Raw genomic sequence first — 19,217 nt, 5'->3', positions numbered from 1 at the left:
CAGGAGACGGGAGAAGAGCGAATGTTGTCCTTATCTTCAAAAAGGGGAAGAAGGTGGACCCAGTGAACTATGGGTCTATGAGCCTTACTTCTATACCAGGGAAAATCTTTAAACAAATTATTAAACAACATGTGTGCAAGTACCTTTATGAGAATGAAGTGATGAACCAGAGCCAGCATGGGTTTGTCACTAATAAGTCATGTCAGACTAACTTAATTTCCTTCTGTAACAGAATCACTGACTGGGTGGATCATGGAAACGCAGTAGATGTAGTAAAGCTTGACTTCAGCAAAGCATTTGATAAAGTATCTCATACCATCCTTATTGATAAAATGACCAATGGAATGGACAAGGCAACGGATAGGTGGATTCATAACTGGCTTAGTTATCGGACCCAAAGAGTGGTCATAAATGGTTGCACATCCAGTTGGAACAATGTCTCAAGAGGGGTACCAGAAGGCTCTGTCCTGGGGCCTGTGTTGTTCAACACCTTTATCAATGATTTAGATGAAAGAATTCAAGGCAAACTGATTAAATTTGCTGATTACACAATGCTAGGAGGGATAGCTAATACTAGAGAAGAGAGAGCGAGGATTCAAAAAGATCTAAAACTGGAACTGTGGGCAGCAACAAACAGAATGGTTTTTAACAGGGAGAAATACAAAGTCTTACATCTGGGCAAGAAAAATGAAAAAAGCATATACAGAATGGGAGGAATATGGCTAAGCAACAGTACATGTGAAAAATACTTGGGTATACTAATAGATCACAGACTGAACATGAGTCAACAGTGTGATGCAGCAGCAAAAAAGGCAAACACAATTCTGAGTTGCATTAACAGAAGCATACAGTCTAGATCACGTGACGTAATTATCCCCCTCTACTCTTTAGTCAGACCAGGGCCGGCTCCAGTTTTTTCTGGGCCCCGGGCGAAAGAGTCTCAGTGGGCCCCTATAACATATACCTCGATTCATGATGCAAAGATACAGCAGAGAAATATATATATATATATATATATATATATATATATATATATATACAGTTAGGTCCATATATATTTGGACAGAGACAACATTTTTCTAATTTTGGTTCTAGACATTACCACAAAGAATTTTAAACAAAACAATTCAGATGCTGTTGAAGTTCAGACTTTCAGCTTTCATTTGAGGGTATCCACATTAAAATTGGATGAAGGGTTTAGGAGTTTCATCTCCTTAACATGTGCCACCCTGTTTTTAAAGGGACCAAAAGTAATTGGACAGATTAAATAATTGTAAATAAAATGTTCATTTCTAGTACTTGGTTGAAAACCCTTTGTTGGCAATGACTGCCTGAAGTCTTGAACTCATGGACATCACCAGACGCTGTGTTTCCTCCTTTTTGATGCTCTGCCAGGCCTTTACTGCGGTGGTTTTCAGTTGCTGTTTGTTTGTGGGCCTTTCTGTCTGAAGTTTAGTCTTTAACAAGTGAAATGCATGCTCAATTGGGTTGAGATCAGGTGACTGACTTGGCCATTCAAGAATATTACACTTCTTTGCTTTAATAAACTCCTCGGTTGCTTTGGCTTTATGTTTTGGGTCATTGTCCATCTGTAGTATGAAATGACGACCAATCAGTTTGGCTGCATTTGGCTGGATCTGAGCACACAGTATGGCTCTGAATACATCAGAATTCATTTGGCTGCTTCTGTCCTGTGTCACATCACCAATAAACACTAGTGACCCAATACCACTGGCAGCCATGCATGCCCAAGCCATCACACTGCCTCTGCCGTGTTTTACAGATGACGTGGTATGCTTTGGATCATGAGCTGTACCATGCCTTCGCCATACTTTTCTCTTTCCATCATTCTGGTAGAGGTTGATCTTGGTTTCATCGGTCCAAAGAATGTTCTTCCAGAACTGTGCTGGCTTTTCTAGATGTTTTTTTTTTAGCAAAGTCCAGTCTAGCCTTTTTATTCTTGCTGCTTATGAGTGATTTGCACCATGCAGTGAACCCTCTGTATTTACTTTCATGCAGTCATCTCTTTATGGTAGATTTGGATATTGATGCGCCTACCTCCTGGAGAGTGTTGTTCACTTGGTTGGCTGTTGTGAAGGGGTTTCTCTTCACCATGGAGATTATTCTGCGATCATCCACCACTGTTGCCTTCCGTGGGCGCCCAGGTCTTTTTGCATTGATGAGTTCACCAGTGCTTTCTTTCTTTCTCAGGATGTACCAAACTGTAGATTTTGCCACTCCTAATATTGTAGCAATTTCTCGGATGGTTTTTTTCTGTTTTTGCTGCTTAAGGATGGCTTGTTTCACCTGCATGGAGAGCTCCTTTGACCGCATGTTTACTTCACAGCAAAACCTTCCAAATGCAAGCACCACACCTCAAATCAATTTTTATCTGCTTAATTGAGAATGACATAACGAAGGGATTGCCCACACCTGTCCATGAAATAGCCTTGGAGTCAATTGTCCAATTACTTTTGGTCCCTTTAAAAACAGGGTAGCACATGTCAAGGAGCTGAAACTCCTAAACCCTTCATCCAATTTTACTGTGGATACCCTCAAATAAAAGCTGAAAGTCTGAACTTCAACTGCATCTGAATTGTTTTGTTTAAAATTCATTGTGGTAATGTCTAGACCCAAATTTAGAAAAATGTTGTCTCTGTCCAAATATATGTGGACCTAACTGTATATAGTACAAGGCCAAAGAGTTCACTTCTTACATTACATGAGTGATATCTATTGTAAATTCCACAATAGCTCAGAAACCGGTGAATCGCTCCACACAGTATACTGCCCCCCGTAAAATGCTCCATACAGAATACTGGCCTCCATAAAATGATCCATACGGAATACTGGCCCACATATAATGCTCCATACGGAATACTGACCCCCATATAATGCTCCATACAGAATACTGGCCCCCATATAACGCTCCGTACAGAATACTGGCCCCCATATAACGCTCCATGCAGGCTGTTCCCCCCCATTATAATGCCCCATGCAGGATATCACTTCTCCCCCCCATATAATGCCCCATGCAGGATGTCACCCCCCATATAATGCCCCATGCCGGATGTCACCCCCCATATAATGCCCCATGCAGGATGTCACCCCTCATATAATGCCCCATGCAGGATGTCACCCCCCATATAATGCCCCATGCAGGATGTCACTTCTCCCCCCATATAATGCCCTATGCAGGATGTCCCTTCCCCCCTATATCATGCCCCATGCAGGATGTCCCTTCCCCCCATATAATGCCCCATACAGGATGTCCCTTTTCCCCCATATAATGCCCCATACAGGATGTCCCTCCCACCCCCATATAATGCCCCATGCAGGATGTCCCTTTCCCCCCCATATAATGCCCCATGCAGGATATCAATTTTCCCCACCATATAATGCCCCATGCAGGATGTCCCTTTCCCCCACCATATAATGCCCCATGCAGGATGTCATCCCTCCTCTTTGCAATGCCCCATGCAGGATGTCACGCCCCATATAATGCCCCATGCATGATGTCATCCCCCCTTTATAATGCCCCATGCAGGATGTCAGCCCCCCATATAATGCCCCATGCAGGATGTCACCCCCCCTTTATATTGCCCCATGCAGGATGTCACCCCCCCTTTATAATGCCCCATGCAGGATGTCACCCCTCCCTTTATAATGCCCCATGCAGGATTTCACCCCCCCTTTATAATGCCCCATGCAGGATGTCAGCCCCCTTTATAATGCCCCATGCAGGATGTCACCCCCTGTTTTTATAATGCCCCATGCAGGATGTCAGCCCCCCATATAATGCCCCATGCAGGATGTCAGCCCCCCATATAATGCCCCATGCAGGATCTCACCCCCCCAATATAGTGCCCCCATGCAGGATGTCAGCCCCCCCCCCCATATAATGCCCCATGCCTCCATACATTAAAAAAAAAAAATCAAATACTCACCTCACTCCTCCTCACCTGCTGCTGCTGCTCAGGTCCGGACTCCAGCGTCTTCCCGCTCTGTGCTACCTGTGATGACTCAGGGGAGGGCGCCGTGGAAAGACGTCACCGCACCCTCTGACCTGAGACGTCACAGGGAGCGCACAGCGGGAAGACAGCGGATCTGCGGAGGCATGGGGATAGGTAAGTATCCGGCTGCCGGGGCCCTGAGCAAGCGGGGGAGAAGGGCGGGGGCTGGCACCGCTCTCCTCCACCCATAGCCCAGCGGGGTGCCCGACTGCGAGTGGGCCCCCCCCCCGCCTGCTCAGGGCCCCGGCACTTGCCCGGGTTAGCCAGGTGCTGACGTCGGCCCTGAGTCAGACCTTATCTGGAATACTGTGACCAGTTCTGGGCACCACATTTTAAAAAAGACATGAAGAAACTGGAGCAAGTTTCAGAAAAGAGCGACCAGAATGGTGACTGTTCTGCAAACAATGTCCTATATGAAATGGTTAGAGGATTTGGGAATGTTTAGCTTGCAAAAGAGAACACTGAGAGGAGACTTAATAGCTGTCTGCAAATATCTCAAGGGCTGTCTCACTTGTAGAGGGATCAGCTTTATTCTCATTTGCACAAAGAAAGACTAGAAGCAATGGAATGAAACTGAATGGGAGAAGATACAGAATAGATATCAGAAAAAAACCCTTTTGACTATGAGGGTGATTAATGAGTGGAACAGTTCTCCTTCAGTGGAAGTCTTCAAACAGAGGCTAGACTGACATCTGTCTGAGATGATTTAGTGAATCACTGAAGGTCCCTTCCAACTTTCTATGTTTCTATGCGGTCAATGCAAGTACTGCCAAAAAGTAGAAGGAAGAGGGACTCCGATACACCCTGTACTAGGCTCCCTTCACAAGTCAGTGTTTTCAGTATGTGTGGTGACAGTTTTCCCACGTAATGAGAACACTTACACATGCACACCCATTAAATTTATGGGACTGCGCACATGCCTGTGTGTTCACAAGGACCGTGTGTCCATGTGACCCACACGTGGACATGTCAATTTTTTTCCCGCAGCACAAACGTCAATATGTCCCGCACACGTGCACACCGATGACATAAAGTGTGGCATCTCTGCGCCGTCCATGTGACACGTACTGGAATAGAATGCAGAATAGATATGACAGATGTTTAGGTGTTAGATGTGCAAAGATAGAGATAGATATTGCGTAGATTGAAAGATATCCGTGAGATATATAATTAGTGCTGTGCATGTGTAGTGTACTGTACTTGTATTTAGCTTATAAATGAAAAAAAGTTTCAAGCTTGCAGCCACCCCAGAATTGGCACATCTATTAGATGCGCCAATTCTGCACTTTGCCCAGCTTTTCCCAATTGCCCTGGTTCGGTGGCAATCGGGTAATGGGGCTTGGGGTTGATGACAGCTGTGACTTGTCTATTATCTAATCAGACGGACAGCACACGGATGCCACACGAATGGCACAGACGTGCACACGGACACATGGACATGGATAGCACCGGTACTAGTTTTTTCAGCACTGGAAATATCAGGACTTCTGAAGAGGAACTTAGACATAAAGGATGGCCTCATACACATTCTGTTAAAATTGTTAGATGGTGAGACTTCTAGACTCATAAGCCTATGCAGTACGTGCAAGGGCTGCCAAAAATTAGAAGGAGGGACTGCAATAGCTCTGGAAGACACGGAGGAGGACCTCAGAAAACATGTTTTCCCATTATTAAGGAGTGGGACTCCTAGACTGGTAAAGCATATGCAAGGGCTGAATTTTTTTTTTTTTTTTACCCCTGGGGGTATGTGTGTACATACAGTGTATGTATGTATGTATGTGTATATATATCTACTATACAATCGGCTTATCCCGTCTGTCTGTCCGTCCAGGAAATCCCGTGTTGCTGATTGGTCCAGCCGCGACCAATCAGCGACGCGGGATTTCAGAACAAGATGGCGGCCGTTAGCGGCTCATCTGCCGCACGGAGGTCAGCGGCGATGCAGCCGGGAGATGACCGGCGCTAGCCGGTCATCTCCCGGCTGCTCGCAGCAGAAGTACCCGCACAGGCAGCGCCGCTCCCCGGTCCTCACTAACACGGTTCACTGATTGGTCGCGGCCGCGATCGGGGTGACTACCGTTCAAAAGTTTGGGGTCACCCAGACAATTTTGTGTTTTCCATGAAAACTCCTACTTTTATTTATCAAATGAGTTGCAAAATGAATAGAAAATATAGTCCAGACATTGACAAGGTTAGAAATAATTATTTTTATTTGAAAGAATAATTTTCTCCTTCAAACTTTGCTTTCGTCAAAGAATGCTCCCTTTGCAACAATTACAGTATTGCAGACCTTTGGCATTCTAGCTGTTAATTTGGTGAGGTAATCTTGAGAAATTTCACCCCATGCTTCCTGAAGCCCCTCCCACAAGTTGGATTGGCTTGATGGACACTTTTTGCGTACCATACGGTCAAGCTGCTCCCACAACAGCTCAATGGGGTTGACATCTGGTAACTGCACTGGCCACTCTATTACAGATAGAATACCAGCTGCCTGCTTCTTCCCTAAAAATAGCTCATGCATAATTTGGAGGTGTGCTTTGGGTCATTGTCCTGTTGTTGTAGGATGAAATTGGCTCCAATCAAGCGCTGTCCACAGGGTATGGCATGGCATTGCAAAATGGAGTGATAGCCTTCCTTATTCAAAATCCCATTTGCCTTGTACAAATCTCCCACTTTACCAGCACCAAAGCAACCCTAGACCATCAAATTACCTCCACCATGCTTGACAGATGGTGTCAGGCACTCTTCCAGCATCTTTTCAGTTGTTCTGCGTCTCACAAATGTTCTTCTGTGTGATCCAAACTTTGATTCTATCTGTCCATAAAACTTTTTTCCAATCTTCCTCTGTCCAATATCTGTGTTCTTTTACCCATATTAATATTTTCCTTTAATTAGCCAGTCTCAGATATGGCTTTTTCTTTTCCACTTTGCCCTGAAGGCCAGCATCCCGGAGTCGCCTCTTCACTGTAGACGTTGACACTGGCGTTTTGCATGTACTATTTAATGAAGCTGCCAGTTGAGGAGCTGTGAGGCGTCGATTTCTCAAACTAGAGACTCTAATGTACTTGCCTTGTTGCTCAGTTGTGCAGCGGGGCCTCCCACTTCTCTTTCTACTCTGGTTAGAGCCTGTTTTTGCTCTCCTCTGAAAGGAGTAGTACACACTGTTGTAGGAAATCTTCAGTTTCTTGGCAATCTCTCACATGGAATAGCCTTCATTTCTAAGAACAAGAATAGACTGTCGAGTTTCACATGAAAGTTCTCTTTTTCTGGCCATTTTGAGAGTTTCATAGAACAAACAAATGTAATGCTCCAGATTCTCAACTAACTCAAAGGAAGGTCAATTTTATAGCTTCTCAAATCAGCCAAACCGTTTTCAGCTGGGCTAACATACTTGTAGAAGGGTTTTCTAGGGTTTTCTAAACATCCATTAGCCTTCTTACACAGTTAGCAAACACAATGTACCATTAAAACACTGGAATAGTGGTTGTTGGAAATTGGCCTCTATACACCTGTGTAGATATTGCAATAAAAACAAGACGTCTGCAGCTAGAATAGTCATTTACCACATTAACAATGTATAGAGTGTATTTCTGGTCCATTTAATGTTAGCTTCATTGAAAAAAAATGTGCTTTTCTTTCAAAAATAATGACATTTCTAAATGACCCCAAACTTTTGAACGGTAGTGTATATATATATATATATATATATAAAGAGAGAGAGAGAGAATTCTAGAGGTAGACCTTGTACACATCGTGTAAAAATTATGAAAGAGGGCATCATACACAGCATGGAAAAATTATGAGCGAGGGCTGCCTGATGACCCTCTAAAGATTATGAGCGTGGGCCGCCTGTTTACCCTTTAAAACTTATGAGCGAGGGCCGCCTGTTTACCCTTTAAAACTTATGAGCGAGGGCCACATGATGACCCTCTAAAAATTATGATCGAGGGCCGCCCCCTTTTTACCCCTTAAAACTTATGAGTGAGGGCCGCCTGATGACCCTCTAGAAATAAGCAGGCAGTGATTCAAGCATGGTGCTCGAGCACCCGCAATACTCGATCGAGTAACAAGCGTGCCCAAGCACCCCGATGCAGTATCGCGCTATGGCAAGCATTAATTTGCCACTAATAAATATATATACAGTATATATTGTGACAAAGTCACTAGCAGAATGCTGGAGGGGAGATATGTTTCACTGAGGCTATTAGCTATTGCAGCTCTTATTCATTCCCGTCTGGACTACTGCAAATCTCTATTTATCGGCTCCCTCTTACTAAACTCTCCCCTCTCCAATCCGTCCTTAACGCAGCAGCCATGATCATATTCCTTCCCAACCGCTACACCGATGCCTCTTCCCTGTGCCAGTCATTGCATTGGTTACCCATCCAATATAGAGTTCAATTTAAACTTATCACGCTTACCCACAAAGCGCTCCATGCTTCAGTACCCCCCTACATCTCCTCCCTTGTCTCAGTCTACCACCCTACACGTGCCCTCCGTTCTGAAAGTGACTTAAAACTAAAATCCTCCATAATCCGAACTTCCCACTCCCGTCTCCAAAATTTCTCGCGTGCTGCGCCAATTCTTTGGAATGCACTACCTAGGACAGTTTGATTAATTCCCAATACCCACAGTTTCAAGCGGACCCTAAAAACCCATTTCTTTAGACTGGCGTATCGCCTCCACACACTATCTGTCCGTCCCAGTTTTCCCCCATATTAAAATCTTCTTCATTTTCAGGTTCATACCAACCATGCACATAATAGCCTCGTTCAGGACTGCACACATACTGGCAGGCAACCAGTCCATGTATTATTTATCGTATTTAGTATATCAAGGCTGCATTATACAATATATGTTCATTCTACCTTTCGTGTCTCCCCCATTTCCTCATAGACTGTAAGCTTGCGAGCAGGGCCCTCACTCCTTTCGATATGAAATATGCTTATTCTGTATTGTCTGTATAAGTCCCCCCTAAAATTTGTAAAGTGCTGCGGAATATGTTGGCGCTATAAAAATAAAAAATTATTATTATTATTAGCTTCAGTGATGTGAAACGTGGAAGTCTTCCCTGCATGGTAGGTGCAGAGAGGGTTAATCAGCCATATTTAAAAAGGGCATGTTTTGTTGTGAATGGCTATAGTGCGGGTGAGAGGCCATTTACCATATCTCCACCCCAGTGTGGTTTGGGCTTTAAATAGCCAGACTTGGGTACTCAGGTGTTGTTCAGTATCTGGAGAGGCGTGCTCCAGAGAGGAGCTTGCATGCGTTGTGCTAAAACTGAACCGTATGTAGTTAACCCTGAGTGACCAGACCCCAGGCGATATACGAAATGTGATGTATCTTTTTATTTTGCTTTGCTGTTATGCTGAATGGGATGTGTTTACTTTATGGACTCGGTGTTGGTTTATGACTTTTTTAATAAACCAACCTGAAACTTAAAGAGACAGTGTTCCGTGTCTACCTCCATGTACAGCTGAGTAAGACGCTTTACCACAGGTGGTGTTAGAATTGCGGGCAGCATTCCCAGCGAACATGTGTAACTGTTATAAGAGGTGCTGCATGTCCTGGGTGAAGTCTACCATAAGCCAGCATGTGACCCAGGACAAAATGGAGGAAATAATTCATCATCTGGTGCAAACACAGCAGGCACAGCACCAGCAGCAGCTACAGCAGCACAAGGAGCAGCAACAGAAACAGATGGCGCAACAGGAGACCACTAAGCTGCTTATTCAAAAAAAAATGGAGTAACCATAAACCACCAGTAATTATAAAAACAAATATTTTATTGAAACACTTCATTAAAATTAGTAATCACCAGTAATATGAGCATGTCAAAATAAGGAGGAAAAAGGCAAAGGAGGGCAACAACAAGATCCAATATAGAATCCTACAATGCAGCATGCACTACGCCTATAAGAACCTCCCTTTGAGAAAGCCACGCAAAACGCGCGTCGGGTAGTGCTGGCGGGCCCAACACCGATCCTCCCTGATTATGGATAAGGCATATTTACTTTGACCTATTCTTTTAGCCTCTTTTCACCTGGTATGACTACTTCTGCCCTTCACATGTTGGAGGCTGTTCTTATAGGCGTAGTGCATACTGTATTGTAGGATTCTATATTGGATCTTGTTGTTGCCCTCCTTTGTCTTTTTCCTCCTTATTTTGACATGCTCATATTACTGGTGATTACTAATTTTAATGAAGTGTTTCAATAAAATATTTGTTTTTATAATTACTGGTGGTTTATGGTTAATCCATTCTCTTTGTTTGAATATTATGTCAGGAGTACTCCACTACTTTGATATGGTGGTAATAATTCACTATATGGTGGGACATTAAACTCTTGTCCATTACCATTATCATGATTTTGTGCTATATGAGTTGCTTTGTATTCACTAAGCTGCTTATGCACAGCTCCAGCAGCAGCAACAGGACCAGCGCCGACAACAGCAGCAGCAGATTGATTTGCTCACTGAGGCAACTCGTGGCAAAGCGACAGTTCCAACGCTAAGGTCAGTGGATGACTTTTCCATCCGTAAGGCGGTAAGGGGAGCCCTGCAGAAAATGACCCTGGGTGACAACGTAGAAGCTTTTCTGATGGTATTTGAGAGGGTCGCTGAAAGGGAGAAGCTTCTGCCAGAGCAATGGGCAGAGGTGTTGGCGCCATACTTGACAGGGGAGCCCCAGAAGTCTTACTATGACTTGGCTGTGCAAGACGCCAAGAAATATGGAAAATTAAAAACAGAAATCCTGGCGCGCTTGGGGGTGACAATGACAGTCAGGGCACAGCGGGTCCACCGCTGGGTGTATTACCGTGACAAACTCCTTTGCTCCCATATGTTTGACTTACTGCACCTGGTCCAAAAATGGCTGCAGCCGAAGTCCTCTACCCTTGCGCAAATGGTAGAGCAAGTGGTTATGGAGCGGTTCGTGCATTGCCTGCCAAGGCCAATACAGACTTGGGTTGCCCAGGGTGATCCCCAGAACACTGATGAACTGGTTGGTCTGCTCGAGAGGTAGTGGGGGCCGAGGGTTCCTGAGGAAAGCAGCCCACTCCATACTGGGGGACTCACCAGGGGCAGAGGCCCAAAAAGGGGTAGGGCGTCCAAGGTCCAAAGGGGTGGGGGAGGTAATGCCCAAGGTCCCTGCAGGAGATATTATATGTTGGAGATGTCACGGCCCAGGCCATATAGCCGCCCGCTGCTTCCTGACCCCCGAGCAAATGGATTGTAGCCTGGGACGCCGGTGTTCTTACTACACCTACCCTGCCTGCAGTGTGGACTATCAGCCCGGTGAGGGGCCACAGTCATGTCCCGTGACCATAAATGGGGTACTGGTGGTAGGACTCTTGGACTCAGGGAGTTTAGTGACTCTGGTAAGGGCCACACTTCCCTACCAGTTGATTCCCTGAAAAACCGTGGGTGTACGCTGTATTCACTGGGACGCCAAGGACTACCCTGTGGCCAGGGTGACCATAAAAATGAACTGTGAGGCTGAGTCCCATGAGGTCGAAGTGGTTAAGGACCTGCTACACCCAGTAATAATAGGTCGAGACTTTAGCCTGTTCTGGGACTTATGACGGAAAGCAGGTGTTCCACGCGTCCCAGGAAGGAGTCGATTCCACCATGTGGAATCCCCAACGCAGTTGAAGACTAATGAATTCCCCCTGTGTGTCCTTGCCAGTGACGAGGACTAGACGGTGACCCCAGAGGCCGAGATTCCTGAGTCGGGGGTTTATGGGGGGAATTTTGGAACTTCACAGCTGCCTTTGATAATGTGTCTGTAATAAATGGGGTTGCTCAAGATCCGAGGGCTGACACCAGGTTCCCATATTTTCAGTAAATGAGGAGCTCCTTTATCAGGTCACTAAACCGGGAGGGGAAGTGGTAGAGCAGTTGGTGGTTTCGAGTAGGTTCACCTTTCAGCAGGACAACGACTATAAACATTCTGCCAAAGCAGCAATGGAATGGTTTAGATATTCATGTGTTTGCAGTGAAAGGTGATCCTTCCAAGTATTGACTCAGAGGTGCTGAACACAAATGCAATATAAAATAATTAGAAAAACATGTATCATTTCCTTTACACTTCACAAATACTTGCTACTTTGTGTTGTTTTTCATTGGGATTTTATGTGATATACCATTTAAGTTTGTGGGTGTAACTTGAAAAAAATGATGTGGAAAAGTTCATGGGCTATGATTACCTTTTCAAGGCACTGTATATTAGTTACGGTATAGCAGACTTGTTCAGTAATAATATAATGACAGTTGTTATATTGTAACTGTATGACTACTATTTAGAAGTATTACTTAGAAAATGATCTTATTGCCATCCTTTCTGTGAGATTTATACATTATATCTGTATTATTTTCTTTTTTTGTTATGTCGGGTGTCGGGGGGGGGGGGGTCAAATACATAAGCCTTTTAGGATCTAAAAAGCTACAGAGGCCTGTACATCTGACCAACATGCAAATTTCACATTGGGCCATAGGACTTTAGTTACACCTCTGATAGACAGGCCAGGTCAACTAGATCATATGTACTGGTGCATCTCACAAAATTAGAATATCAAAAAGTTAATTTATTTCAGTTCTTCAATATTATATATAGTCATTACTAACAGAGTGATCTATTTCAAGTGTTTATTTCTGCTAATGTTGATGATTATGGCTTACAGCCAATGAAAACACAAAAGTCATTATCTCAGTAAACTAAAATAATTAACAAAAAACACCTGCAAAGGCTTCCTAAGCATTTAAAAAGGTCCCTTAGCCTGTTTCAGTAGGCTTCACAATCATGGGGAAGACTGCTGACTTTACAGATGTCCTGAAGGCAGTCATTGACACACTAAGGTCCCAGAGTTCCAATTTTCATTTGGAAATCAAGGTCCCAGAGTCTGGAGGAAGAGTGGGGAGGCCACAATCCAAGCTGATTGAGGTCTAGTGTGAAGTTTCCACAATCAGTGATGGTTTGAGGACCCATGTCATCTGCTGGTGTAGGTCCACTGTGTTTTATCAAGATCAAAGTCAGCGCAGCCGTCTACCAGGACATTTTAGAGCACTTCATGCTTCCCTCTGCCAACAAGCTTTTTGGAGATGGAAATTTCATTCTCCAGCAGGACTTGGCACCTGTCCACACGGCCAAAAGTACCAATACCTGGTTTAAAAACAACAGTATGACTGTGCTTTATTGGCCAGCAAACTCGCCTGACCTTAACCCCATAGAGAACCTATGGGCTATTGTCAAGAGGAAGATGAGAGACACCAGACCCAACAATACAGACGAGCTGAAGGCTGCTATCAAAGCAACCTGGGCTTCCATAACATCTCAGCAGTGCCACAGTCTGATCGTCTCCATGCCACGCCGCATTGATGCAGTAATTGATGCAAAAGGAGCCCCGACCAAGTATTGAGTGCATTTACTGAACATACATTTCAGTAGGCCAACATTTCGGATTTTAAAATCATTTTTCAAGCTGTTGTTATAAAGTATTCTAATTTACTGAGATAATGACTTTTGTGTTTTCATTGGCTGTAAGCCATAATCATCAACATTAACAGAAATAAACACTTGAAATAGATCACTTTGTAATGACTCTATATAATAAATGAGTTTTACTTTTTGTATTGAAGAACTGAGATAAATTAACTTTTTGATGATATCCTAATTTAGTGAGATGCACCTGTATCTTATAGGGATTATTGTGCAATACGCCCACACAAAGTAGCAAGCATTTGTGAAGTGTAAAGAAAATTATACATGGTTTTCAAAATATAAGTCTGATAATTGTGACGTGCTTTTGTATTCAGCCCCCTGAAGTCTGATACCCCTAAATAAAATCCTAAGTAACAAATTGCCTCCAAAAGCAATAAATTGAGTCTACCTGTGTGTAATTTATTCTCAGCTTAACTACAGCTGTTCTGTGAAGCCCTCAGAGGTTTGTTTGAGAACATTATAGAGCAAACAACTTCAATAAAACCAAGGAATGCATCAGACAAGTTAGGGATAAAGTGATGGAGAAGAGCAAAGCAGGATTAGGTTATAAAAAAATATCTCACACTTTGAACATCTCACAGAGAAGGAGTATAGCACAACTGCAAATGTGGCGCCCCTGAGGGTTCGACCGCCACAGGGATGCTGCACTTCTCTAATGGAGTGTGGTGTTCCTCCTCTGAGGTAAGAACAGTGTGATGGTCAGGACCCTACCTCCACATCCAACACCACACTTCTGCCACCAGAGGGGGCTAGAAGGCACTAGGTGCTGCCCCTACTGGCATTCGGGAGACTGGGGAACCAAGAGATAGGGGAACCAAATTAGTGGGTGAGGGTGGAGGACTCACATTCTAGTGACACTTTAAATTTCATATTTAATACACAGCCATTTTTGGTTCTTGGTTCTTTGACTGTTCTTTATCGTGACCTCACTCCCTGAGCGTGGGTCCTGTGTGGACCTGCAGAGGATGGAGACACGGCCCTCGTACCCTGGCCTTGGGTCGAGGAGCAGGTTGCAGATAATGAATGTCTCAACCCGGTCAAGGACCATGACCAAGAAGGCCCGAAGCTTAAGAGTGTAGCTCCACCGCAAATGGATCCCGGGAGGATGCAGACGGAGCGGTATACGCCACCTGTCCTCTCCAACCTGATCTATTCAGAGGGATTCTGGCTGCAAGAGGGGTACTGGCCCCCGACACCTGACCTCGCTACTCTACGTCCCGGTCAGGAAAGTTCGGTAGGCCCTGAGGATCCCACCGGGTAACGGAAGGAATGGCGCTGCCACCCGTACCCTTTTTCTGAGTGAAGTTCAGAGGGAGACCCGGCCTATCTACACACACACAGACAGGAAAGGACCCGGTCCGAAGTCTAGGTACACTCTGGTGTGGGGTCCTGATTTAACACTGGACTTACTCGGAGGTTGTCGGACCCCCTCGTCTCTGGTGACCGCAGAACTCCGCGAGGAGCAGGGAGTCGCCTTCCTACTGCCATCTCTTTCGTGAGTAAAATCCTGGAAGTTCACCCCTATGGCCTCCGGACTCTTTGTTCTGCACTACACCGCACTACGCAGCACCAGACCTCCTAGACTACTATGCCCTTCATCCTGTCTCTCTGCCCTGAGGCCCTGCTCCGCCTGTGGGGAGTAGTAACAACTATGGCTGCAACAACACCCTGCCTCAGCGGACTGCAGCAGCGCTGGTGGCCTTCACCAGGTGTCGTAGTCGAGATCAGCCACTCAACCCGGATAAGCCCATACCATCCTTTTTAATGTGACGGCCCTGGGCACGGAGCGGGTCCGGGCCACGGCTGCACCCCATCGACAACATCAGGACCCGACTCCGAGTCCCCCATCTCCCAGGGTAGGGCTTTCGAGGCGTTCGTCACACAAACCTACCAAGACATGGCTGTCCATCGAAACTGACATCCCAAACAAGGAACGCACTAGCTAGAGAAGCAGCCAAAAAGCCAAAGGTCACTCTGGAGAAGCTGCAGAGATCCATATGTCAGGTGGGGGAATCTGTCTGAAGGAAAACTATTAGTTGTATACTCTACAAATCTGGCCTTTATGGAAGAGTGGCAAAAAGAAAGCAATTTTTGAAAGCAAGCAATAAGAAATCCCATTCAGAGTTTGCAAAAAGCCATGTAGGGGACACAGCTAGCATGTGTAAGAAGTTAGACTAGTCAGATGAGACCAAAGTAGAAATTTTTGGACTAAATGCAAAACGCTATGTGTGGCAGAAAACTAACACTGCACATCACCCTGAAAACACCATCCCCACCATTAAACATGGTAGAGGCAGCATCATGCTGTGGGATGCAGGACAAGGAAGCTGGTCAAAGTTGATGGGAAGATGGATGGAGCTAAATTCAGGGCAATCCTGAACGAAAACCTGTTGGAGGCTGCAAAAGACTTGAGACTGGGGAGTAGGTTCACCTTCCAGCAGGACAACGACTATAAACATTCTGCCAAAGCTGCAATGGAATGGTTTAGATATTCATGTGTTTGCAGTGAAAGATGATCCTTCCAAGTATTGACTCAGGGGAGCTGAACACATATGCAATATAAAATAATTAGAAAACCAGGTATCATTTTCTTTACACTTCACAAGTACTTGCTACTTTATGTTGGTATATCACATAAAATCCCAATGAAATACATTTATGTTTGTGGGTGTAACTTGAAAAAAATGTGGAAAAGTTCATGGGCTATGAAAACTTTTTCAAGGCACTGTATATTAGTTACGGTATAGCAGACTTGTTCAGTAATAATATAATGATAGTTGTTATATCGTAACTGTATGACTACTATTTAGAAGTATTACTTAGAAAATTATCTTATTGCCATCCTTTCTGTGAGATTTATACATTATATCTGTATTATTTTCTTTTTATTATGTCAGGTGTCAGGGGGAGGGTGGGGATATAATACATAAGCCTTTTAGGATCTAAAATGCTGCAGAAGCCTGTACATCTGACCAACATGCAAATTTAACATTGGGCCATAGGACTTTAGTTACACCTCTGATGGACAGCCAGGTCAACTAGATCAAGAGCCATTTTTTTTTTATTAGTGCCTATGTTTACTTCTTTGCTAAGATCAGTCTATTAGTTTGGTGGTTTTGGGGAATGCATAGCAAATATTCACACATTGTATCCAGTGTGCATAGTATATCTTAGTAATAGTAATCTTACCTGAGGACTGTTTGAAGAGACCTTTGACAGAGAACGACATCCAAAAATGGAGAGAGATAAGGACACGCAAAATAGCAACAAATTTATGATTAGAAGGACTGCTATTATTCCGTATCCACCATACTGCAAACACAAAACAAAAAAAGTCTATAAACAATTTTACAAGATATGATTAATCAACCTCTATAAAATAGCATTTTTCATTATTTATTTACACATGTTTTTATTACTGCGTACAAGTAGAGCAACTAACCAAGCATACTAGTACCTATGTACCCATAGGCGGATTATAATGAGGGCAATCCGGGCGACCGCCCGGGGCCCCGAGCCTGCAGGGGGCCCGCGGCTTCGGGCGGGGTGTCTAATGCCGGATTTCCCTCATTATATGTGCGGGCCGCCGCGGCACATACCGGTAGCAGTGGCGGGAGGTGGGGCCCCGTACCCACCCCATCACTGATCAGTAGATTTCCGTGTACACTGAGCATGGGCAGAAAGCTGCCAATCATGGTGTGGGTGGGGCTATACAGAGCACAGCATTCAGAGAGCTGATAGATCTGCAGCAGATAAAACGGTGATTTTCTCAAAATGACAACAAGCAGCTGAAAAAGTGACACATCGCTGGAATCAGGGTATCTGCCCCTATATTGTGCTGCTCTCAGATGAGGCAGCACAATTAATATTGTGCCAAATTAATTTCCCGTGAACTATCACATGATCTATCACAGGGGATCATGTGACATGTCACGTGATAAACAGGTGTGGGGGGGGGCCCGCGCCTTCTAAACTGCCCGGGGCCCTTGCTACTCTTAATCCACCCCTGTATGTACCCTATGTACATTGTCATAGAAGAGCTTGAATGAGTTCAGAGGTGATCAACCAAACTATTAAAACAACTAATTTTAATGCCTTGCCCCCAGCCTGTTTTCACCTTCATGACCAGGCCAAAGTTTACAATTCTGCCCAGTGTCACTTTATGTGGTAATAACTCTGAAACACTTCAACGGATCCCACTGATTCTGAGACTGTTTTCTTGAGACATATGGTACTTCATGATAGTGGTAAAATTAGTTCGATATGACTTGCGTTTATTTGTGAAAAATTCAAAACTTTGGCAAAAAATTTTAACATTTTGCAATTTTCAAACTTTTAATTTGTATGCCCTTAAACCAGAAAGTTATGTCACACAAAATAGTTAATAAATAACATTTCCCACATGTCTACTTTACGTCAGCACAATTTTTGAAACATCACTTTTTTGTTAGGAAGTTCGAAAGGGTAAAAAGTTGATCAGCAATTTCTCATTTTTCCAACAACATTTACAAAACCATTTTTTGAGGGACAACATCACATTTGAAGTGACTTTGAGGAGCCTATATGAAAGAAAATACCCCAAATTGACACCAATCTAAAAACTACACCACTCAAGGTGCTCAAAACAACATTCAAGAAGCTTATTAACCCTTCAGGTGCTTCACAGAAACTGAAGCAATGTGGAAGGAAAAAATTAATATTTCACTTTTTTTTTACAAAAATTTTAGTTTAGACCCCAATTTTTTAATTTTAACAAGGGTAAAGAAAATGGATGCCAAAATTTGTTGTGAAATTTCTCCTGAGCACGCCGATACCCCATATGTAAGGGAAAACTACTGTTTGGGCGCACGGCAGGGCTAGGAAGGAAAGGAACTCCATATTGGAATTCAGATTTTGCTGAAATGGTTTGAGGGTGCAATGCCACATTGGCAGAGCCCCTGAGGTGCCAGAACTGCAGAAACCCCCATAAGTGATGTAATTTTACAAACTACATCCCGAATTAATTCATCTAGGGATGCAATGAGCATGTTGACACCACATGTGCCTTGCAGAAATTTATACCATTAGGTGGTGAAGAAAGAATAATTACATTTTACCGCTAAAATGTTGTTTTAGCCCCAAATTTTTATATGGGCTAATAGGAAAAAATGGACCTCTCAGTTTGTTGTGCAATTTCTCCTGAGTACGCCAATACCCTACATGTAATCGGGAAATACTTTTGAAGCACAGTGCAAAACTCAGAAGAGAAGGAGCACCATAATTTAGTGCAGATTTTACTGTTCTGGTTCGTGGGTGCCATGACCCACTGGGAGAGCTTCTGAGGTGCCAAAACAGCAGAATCCCTCATAAGTGACCCAATTTTACAAACTATACCTCTTCATTCCCTGCACCCACTTTGTTTACCTGTGGCTCTACCAAACTTGACAGCTCCGTGTACTGTATTATGTAACCTCATGGCCAGAGCTGGCGCCACCCGGCCTCAGTATACAGCACCACCCTCTGCCCACCCATTGCACACTCATTTGCTGTCAGTATCTGCCCTGGCACTGACCTCTGTCATCGCTCCAGTATTGGAAATAACAGAACAGTGTCCTCATCTGTGGAAAGCAGCACAATCACTGCACTCCACATCACATCCACAGTGGGACAGAGCCATCACCTGTGCCCCACATCACATCTACAGTGGTGGTAGAGCTTCACATGTC

The 19,217-nt window shown here is 44.2% G+C and overlaps 1 protein-coding gene across 4 annotated transcripts in view; it reads right to left on the bottom strand.

Moving 5' to 3' along the window:
- Window positions 1–19,217, bottom strand: part of LOC141271075 (membrane-spanning 4-domains subfamily A member 4A-like) — a 180,270-nt gene that overhangs the window by 26,778 nt on the left and 134,275 nt on the right. For all 4 annotated transcript variants that reach the window (XM_073681179.1, XM_073681178.1, XM_073681177.1 and 1 more), the window contains exon 6: window positions 16,702–16,824. In XM_073681179.1, the coding sequence (XP_073537280.1) occupies window positions 16,702–16,824 (123 nt within the window). The remainder of the gene's footprint in view (window positions 1–16,701; window positions 16,825–19,217) is intronic.

Source organism: Phyllobates terribilis, unplaced genomic scaffold (genome assembly GCF_046119375.1).
Source record: "Phyllobates terribilis strain yellow unplaced genomic scaffold, ASM4611937v1 Scaffold_5__5_contigs__length_657084704, whole genome shotgun sequence".
NCBI lineage: Eukaryota > Metazoa > Chordata > Amphibia > Anura > Dendrobatidae > Phyllobates > Phyllobates terribilis.
Note: the sequence above shows the minus strand (reverse complement) of the source record. Positions and strands in the feature narration are given on the sequence as shown.